Source organism: Athene cunicularia, unplaced genomic scaffold, assembly GCF_003259725.1.
Source record: "Athene cunicularia isolate RWA unplaced genomic scaffold, athCun1 SCF_137, whole genome shotgun sequence".
Taxonomy (NCBI): Eukaryota; Metazoa; Chordata; class Aves; order Strigiformes; family Strigidae; genus Athene; species Athene cunicularia.
The window spans coordinates 7,790-15,594 of record NW_020799197.1 but is presented as its reverse complement, the minus strand read 5'-3'; the positions used below and the strand labels follow the sequence as shown (position 1 = coordinate 15,594).

At 56.3% G+C, this 7,805-nt stretch overlaps 2 protein-coding genes across 2 annotated transcripts in view; both read right to left on the bottom strand.

The window, feature by feature from the left end:
• The window catches only part of LOC113490561 (zinc finger protein 85-like), a 5,991-nt gene extending 2,425 nt beyond the window's left edge, over window positions 1–3,566 (bottom strand). The window contains exons 1-2 of the mRNA XM_026867082.1: window positions 3,488–3,566; window positions 1,819–2,455 (exon numbers count right to left, since the gene is read on the bottom strand). Coding sequence (XP_026722883.1) covers window positions 1,819–2,338 — 520 coding nt within the window. The 5' untranslated portion in view covers window positions 2,339–2,455; window positions 3,488–3,566. The remainder of the gene's footprint in view (window positions 1–1,818; window positions 2,456–3,487) is intronic.
• LOC113490560 (zinc finger protein 135-like) overlaps window positions 2,801–7,805 on the bottom strand; it is an 8,456-nt gene continuing 3,451 nt past the window's right edge. Inside the window, exons 4-7 of the mRNA XM_026867080.1 lie at window positions 7,558–7,715; window positions 6,051–6,213; window positions 4,660–5,235; window positions 2,801–3,429 (exon numbers count right to left, since the gene is read on the bottom strand). Of these exons, the coding sequence (XP_026722881.1) occupies window positions 2,801–3,429; window positions 4,660–5,235; window positions 6,051–6,213; window positions 7,558–7,715 (1,526 nt within the window). The remainder of the gene's footprint in view (window positions 3,430–4,659; window positions 5,236–6,050; window positions 6,214–7,557; window positions 7,716–7,805) is intronic.

The following is a 7,805-nucleotide window of genomic DNA, read 5'->3' as shown; positions in this document are numbered from 1 at the left end:
GAGCACGCCGTGATACAGGTTCAAGACCCACCAAGGACTCACCATTCTGGAAGACTAACTGATGCCTCCGGAGGTAGTGGTGGTAACTCTGCCGGAAAGCCATCTCGGAGTGTGACAAGGCGAACAGCCTCTCCATTGTGTGGGTACGTTGGTGTCTGATGAATTCTGATGGAAAGGAGAAGCCTTTCCCGCATAGGGCGCAAGAAAATCGCTTCTGCTTGGTGTGTGTCCTCTGGTGACACCAGAGGTCTGTTTTCTGCATGAAGCTCTTCCCACAACGCCAGCACTTGTAAAGATGTTCTCCCATGTGGATCTTTCGGTGACGGCTCAGGTTGCTCCCCCAGCTGAAGACCTTCCCACAGTGCTCACACTTGTACTCTGCGGAGGTTCTGCATTGTTGGGTTGCGCGGTTTTGAACGTCTCCAGCACACGTCCCTTTGAAAGAACATTTTCAGGGTTCTGTTGGAACCTTCTCCGTTCCCTTCTTCCATTTCCCCGTTATCCTTTCCCCTCTCTCTATCCTCCTCCTACATCACCCTGGACCAGCACCCAACTTTTGTCCCCACATTCATACCCCACCAAAACTTCCCACACTCCCCAGGAGGGCCGGGGTTGGAGATGGGGCAGGTCGGGATGGGGCAGGGTTGGGTTGTTGGCTGCTCCCACCCGCTGGGGGTGAACCCGGGAAGGGGAATAGAAGAGGAAAATCAAGAAAACCCATGAGTGGAGGTAAAAATAGTTTGTCAGGAGGAGACCAGAAAAGGTAGGCAGCTGCAGGAGGCCATCACTCACCCCAACCCATGAGGAGATGGCTGCCCAGCCAAATCCTGACGAAAATCTGGCCAACCCCCACCCCCAGAATCCCTCTTCTCCATTTTATTGCTGAGAACGACATGATACAGGGTTAAGCCCCCTCTGTGGACTCACCATTGTGGTACTTTTCCTGATGCTTACTGAGGTGAGCCCTCCTCTGGAAGGTCTTCCCACAGTGTGAGCAGGCGTACGGTCTCTCGTTCGTGTGGATGCGTCTGTGGGTGATGAGGCTCGAGCACCATGTGAAGCGTTTCCCACACGTGGTGCAGGTAAAGGGCTTCTCCTTGGTGTGTATTCTCCGGTGACACAGGAGGTTTCCCCTTTCTGTGAAGCTCTTCCCGCAATCCTGGCACTTGTAGGGCTTCTCTCCCGTGTGGATCCGTCGGTGATGGGTCAGGTGGCTCCCACAGTTGAAGGCTTTCCCACAGTCCACACACTTGTACTCCAACTCTCTGGACCTGCTCTGTGGGTGGGGTGCATCCACTTGAACATCTTCAGCACACGTCCCTTTGAAAGAGCAATTTGGAGGTTGTGTTAGTACTTCATCCTTTCCCTTCCTCCTCCATCCCTCTCTCTCTTTCCCATCCCTCCTCCTTCTTCACCCTGGACCAGCTCCCACCCTTGGTCCCCACTTCCACCACCCAAAACTCTCCCCACCCCTTGGGAGGGTTTGGGATGGAGATGGGGCAGGTCGGGATGGGGTAGGGTTGGGCTGTTGGCTGCTCCCACCTTCTGGGGGTGAACCTCAGAAGCAAAAAAGAAGAGGAAAACAGAGAAAACCCATAGATGGAGAAAAAAAATGTTCAATAGTAGACAGACAGGAGGATACAGAGAGACAGAAAGGAGGAGACATGTAAGGCCATCGCTCAAAACCTCCTATGGGGAGATGGATGCCCAGCCAGTACCTGATCAAAATCTGGCCAATCCCCCCCTCCAAACCCCCTCATCTCCATTTTATAACTGAGCACGAGGTGATATGGGGTTAAACCCCCTCAGAGCTCTCACCATTGTGGATAGTTTTCCGATGCCTCGTGAGGTGATAACTCTGCCGAAAAGTCTTGCCACATTCTGAGCAGACGTACGGTCTCTCTCCCGTGTGGATGCGTTGGTGCTTGACGAGGTATGAGGTAAAGGAGAAGCGTTTCCCACATGTGGTGCAGAGAAAGCGCTTCTCCTTGGTGTGTGTCCTCTGGTGACACTGGAGGTTTCCTCTCTGCGAGAAGCTCTTCCCGCAATCCTGGCACTTGAAGAGCTTTTCTCCCATGTGGATCTTTCGGTGACGGCTCAGGTTGCTCGCCCAGCCGAAAACCTTCCCACAGTGCTCACACTTGTATTTCTTGTCTCTGGAGCTACTCGGTGGTTCAGTTGAGGCTCCCTGAAGGTCTTCAGCAGATGTCTCTCTGAAAGAGCATTTTCGGGGTTCCCCCGTTCCGCGGCTCCCTTGCGTATCACGGGGCTGCTGTTGGCCATCGTGCTCCACGGCCACCGTGGGGCTCTGGGGCTCCTCTTGGGGCCCTTGCAGCATCCCCCTCTGCTCTTCCCTGGGCTGGCACTGCTCCTCCTTCTGCTCCTCTGTCCCAGCGCCTGTGGGGGGCCAAAGGGGCTCAGCTGGGGGCACTTAAGGCACATGAAGAGCAGCCACCTCCTGCATGGCTCTGCCTGCTCGGCTCCCACCCTTCCCTTCTCCTCCTTGCTCTCAATTTCATCCCCTTGTAATTCCCCCCTTCTCCCAGGAGGGCCGGGGATGGAGATGGGGCAGGTCGTGATGGGGCAGGGTTGGGCTCTTGGCTGCTCCCACCCTCTGAGGGTGAACCCATGAAGGGAAAGAAAAAAATAGTGAGGAAACCTGTTGGTGGAGGTAACAATAATTTGACAGGACGAGGGTGGAAGAGGCCATCACTCACCCCCACCCATGGGGAGATGGATGCCCAGCCAGATCCTGATCGAGATCTGGCCAAGAACTGCCCCAAACCCCACCCACTGCATTTTATGGATGAGCTCGATGGGATACAGGGTTAAGCCTCTCCAAGGACTCACCACTGTGGAAGGATTCCTGATGTTTCCGGAGGTTATAACCAACCCTGAATGTCCTTCCGCAGTGGGAGCAGCTATAGGGACCCTTTCCCATGTGGGTGCGTCGGTGGACCAAAAGGTTGGACCTAAAGGAGAAGCGTTTCCCATACGTGGTGCAGAGATAAGGCTTCTCCTTCGTGTGTGTCCTCTGGTGTCTCTGGAGGTTTTGTCTTGTTGCAAAGCCCCTCCCACAATCCCAGCACTTGTAGGGCTTCTCTCCCGTGTGGGTCCGTAGGTGACAGATCAGGTTGTACTTGGAGCTGAACAACTTCCCACAGTGCTCACACTTGAACTTCTCCTCTCTGAGGGTACTCGGAGCTTGAATTGAGGCTTCCTGAGGGTCTTCAGTGTACGTCCCTTTGAAAGAGCATTTTTGGGGTCTCCTTGGTTTGTGGCTCCTTTCAGTATCACCCAGCTGCTGTTGGCCATCGTGCTCCACGGCCACCGTGGGGCTCTGGGGCTCCTCTTGGGGCCCTTGCAGCATCCCCCTCTGCTCTTCCCTGGGCTGGCACTGCTCCTCCTTCTGCTCCTCTGTCCCAGCGCCTGTGGGGGGCCAAAGGGGCTCAGCTGGGGGCTCTTAAGGCACATGAAGAGCAGACACCTCCTGCATGGCTCTGCCTGCTCGGCTCTCTCCCTTCCCTTCTCCTCCTCCTCACACCCCGCCATGGCCTTGCCCATTGAGGAGGACTCCTCACACTCCCCTGCTCCGCCGGTGGCTCCCTCCCACGGGAGACAGTCCTCCACGATCTTCCTCCCACCTGGGTCCCTCCCAGGGGCTCTGGGGGGGCATCTGCTCCCCCGTGGGGCTCCACGGGTGCAGGGCAGTCTCTGTTCAGAGCACCTCCCCCCTCGTGCCGTCCTTCCTCTCCCTCGCTCTTTGCAGAGCTATTTCCCCACCCCTCCTCCTCCTCCACCTTCCATGTTCCCCGTTTTAAATACCTTGTCCCAGTGGTGGGGCCACCATTGCTGACTTGTCCAGCCTTGGCCAGCAGCGGGTCCATCTTGCATCCATGGGAGCTCTGAGCATCTTCTCCCTGGAGCCCCCCCTGTACCCTCTCCCCCTCCCAGCCCGTCCACACACAAACCAGCACAACAGGGTGCAGCCGGGTGGGTGCTGAGCCCCGGGCAGGGGGTCCTGAGCACCCCGAGAGGCGTCAGCAGGTCCTCTGCCTGTCCCCTCCCTGTTCCTACTTGTATCCTACTTACGGTTTTCTATTATCTAAGGACATGGGAGTACAAGGGTATGGGTGCCCAAGGCTCTGTGTGTGTGTGTCCGTCCGTGTGTGTCCTCTTCCTATACAAGCTGATCTTCATCCCTCCCCCTCATCCATCCTTACAGCTCCCTCATACCTGTACCACCTCCTCTTCTTTTCGTCCTCCTCCTTCCCTCCTCCTTCTTCATGCTGGACCAGCAACCACCACTGGTTTCCAATTTTACCACCCTCAAAACTCTTCCCACATTCTGAGAGGGCCAGGGATGGAGATGGGGCAGGTTGTGATAGGGCAGGGTTGGGCTCTTCTGTGTTCCCAACCATTGTGGATGACCTTGGGGAGGGAAGCAGGAAGCAATATGACAAAAACTCTGGGTGGAAGTAAAATAATTTTGACAGGAGGAGGGTGGAAGAGGCCATCACTCACCCCCCCGCCTGTGAGGAGATGGATACCCAGCCAGTTCCTGATCGAGATCTGGCCAAGAACTGCCCCAAACCCCACCCACTGCATTTTATGGATGAGCTCGATGGGATACAGGGTTACACCTCTCCAAGGACTCACCACTGTGGATGGATTGCTGATGCCTCCTGAGGTGATATCCATCCCTGAATGTCTTCCCGCAGTGGGCGCAGGTGTACGGTCTCTTTCCTGTGTGGATGCTTTGGTGAAGAATGAGTTTTGACTTGAAGATGCCATTCCTGCTGCTGGTGCAGAGATACGGCTTCTCCTTGGTGTGTGTCCTCTGGTGCCTCCGGAGGTGCCAGCTCTGAATGAAGCTCTTCCCGCAATCCTGACACTTGAAAGGCTTCTCTCCCGTGTGGATCATTTGGTGACGGCGCAGAGTTTTACTCGAGGTGAAGACCTTCCCACAGTCATCACACTTGTAGTCCTTCTTTCTGGAGTTACTCTGTGGTTGGGTTCTGTGTTCTTGTGGGTCTTCACCGTACGTCCCTTTGAAAGAGCATTTTCGGGGTTCCCCCGTTCCGCGGCTCCCTTGCGTATCACGGGGCTGCTGTTGGCCATCGTGCTCCACGGCCACCGTGGGGCTCTGGGGCTCCTCTTGGGGCCCTTGCAGCATCCCCCTCTGCTCTTCCCTGGGCTGGCACTGCTCCTCCTTCTGCTCCTCTGTCCCAGCGCCTGTGGGGGGCCAAAGGGGCTCAGCTGGGGGCTCTTAAGGCCCATGAAGAGCAGCCACCTCCTGCATGGCTCTGCCTGCTCGGCTCCCTCCCTTCCCCTCTCCTCCTCCTCAGCCCCCCATGGCTTTGCCCATTAGCTCCATGTTGGGCTTTGAGCCCCGAGGGCACCTGAGCCTCACCCAGGCCCCTCTCTCTCCCCCTTCCCCACAGTGGGTGGAGTTCTCGCACTGGTCCCCTTCTCGGCCATGGGCTCCCTGCCACTGGAGAAAGTCCTCCGCAAACTTCCAAACTGTGGAAACTGGAGGAGAAGTAGCAGCGGCAGGGGGGGATTGTGACCGTCGAGTCAATTGGACGAGCGTTTTGGGGCACCACTCCCCCAGACTACAGGACCTGAGACAACACTGGAACCTGGAGGCGTGATCCAGACTCTTTCTTTCCTTCCCTTTACTTTTATTTCCTTTCTTTTCCTTCTTACAGATTTATAAAAGACGGCATTTCTTACCATCCTTTTCTCCATTTAATCTCTTTCTACTGCAAGTTAAACATTTTCAGGGGTTGTCTGCTCTTGTTTCACCTTAATTTGAGCTGGAGGGATCACTGACCATTTATGACTCTCTGGACTCCCAGTCCAGATTGCAACATCTCCTCTCCGATTCCCCTTTTTAAATAATTTTTCACAGGGGCGTGGCCAGTAGATAATCGGCTCGGTCTTGGCCAGGGGCGGGTCCGACCTGGAGCCGCGGGAGCTTTGAGCATCTTCTCCCCGGAGCCCCCCCTGTACCCCCTCCTCCGCTCCCAGCCCCTCCACACACAAACCAGCACAACAGGGTGCAGCCGGGTGGGTGCTGAGCCCCGGGCAGGGGGTGCTGAGCACCCCGAGAGGCGGCAGCAGGTCCCCTGGGTGCGCCGGGGTGCGGATTCTCCATCCCTCAGGGAAACCCTTGCAGGGAAGGGGGGTTGTGCATCTCAATCTCTGGCCCTGCGGGGGTTGGTTGGGAAGTTTTGGGAAGTCTCTGTGTGTCTCACCCCACTCATTCACGGGAGAGAAGAGATTCAGGTCGGTAAATCCCCAAGAGAGCAGGCAACGGTGACAAACGTCTCAAAATCCAAACATTTATTAATTTCCCACGAGGTCCAAATTGGATACAGGGTCATTGGCTGAGGATACAACGAGCTGTGGCAAGGAATGCCGTGTGCCTGGCGGTGCTTCTGGTAGTGACTGGGAAGGGGGAAAAGGGAAGGAGGGAGGTGGGGGAGTAGAGGGGTACAGATCATCGGTCTGGGTTCCTGCGTCCATCCCGCCAGCGAGGCTTCCACGAGGGATCCGTCTTCTCCGCTTCCCTGCACTCTCCAGCGTCCCACCTCTTTCTTCCCCCTCGATTATACCCCCTTTCCTTGGCCCCCTCCCCCAGGTCGACCCACACACCCACGTATCACGTGGGTGCGGAGGGATGGTTAATTAGCACGATATAATTAGTCCTCATCAGCATGTTCAGGGTGTTCACTTTAATACGCATTTGGTGGCTAACGAAGCAAAGGTTGTTCACCGGACAGACGCCCCTTGGAACTAGACCAGGTGCGCCAGAGCAGAACCCTCCTGTCCCCACCGGGCCCCCCCCTTCCAGCTACATCCTCTGTTATTGGGGCGGCCTCATCAGCTTCGACCTCCACAACATCCACCCCGGGACTAGAGTTTCATCTTGTGAGTGTTTGAGACATTCCTCAGCTCAGAGGGTCCCCACTCCCCCCCTGTCCTTTATCTCTTACTCAGTCCGTGTTTCTCAGTCAGTTTTTACGAGTCATCTCTCACCACCTGACACCAAATGAAGGGGAATGGGGAGAATATGAAGATCTCCGCAGCGGATCCCCTAGTTCCAGAAAAGCCGGGGAATGCAATAAAAGATTTTCCGATCGGTAGAAGGGTCACGCATTCTGTAGGGACTAGTTGTAAGGGGCCGCTAAAGCAAGACTCAGGTAAGTGTTGGTGCACCAGGGAAAAGAACCTTAAAATCATTTTTACAACCAGGGAACGCTCAGCTGGGGATACAAAATTAACTCAGATTCCTCTGTTGCCAGAGTGGCCTTTGCCATTGCTCGGTCGAGAGAGACGCTGCAAGTTAAATGCACAATTAACGTCCAGGCACTTGTACGGTCTCTCTCCCTTCTGGGCCCTGCGCTGGGAGATGAGGCTGGAGAAGTCCTTGCAGGTCTTCCCGCCGTCTGGGCACGTGTGGGGTCGTTCTCCCGCGGGATTTCTTTGGTGACGTCTCATGCTCTTACTCCCGTACTCCCGCGGAAGATCTTCCCACCCTGGGGGCATTTAGAGGTCCCCCGCGTGGCGCGGGCCACCGGCTTGCTGGTGGCTGGGTGGGTGTTCTTCCCGCCATCCCCTTGTCCCGGCGCTGTCTGCTCCTCCTTGCTCTCCAACTCCTCCTCCAGCACCGGGGGTGCTTGTCCTGGCTCCAGCTGGGTGCTCGGTGCCTGCAGGAGAGAAATCCATTGCACTCAGCCATCGCCACCCACCGCTCCCCCAGGGCTGGGACATCCCACGCTAAACCCCCCCAAGGACTC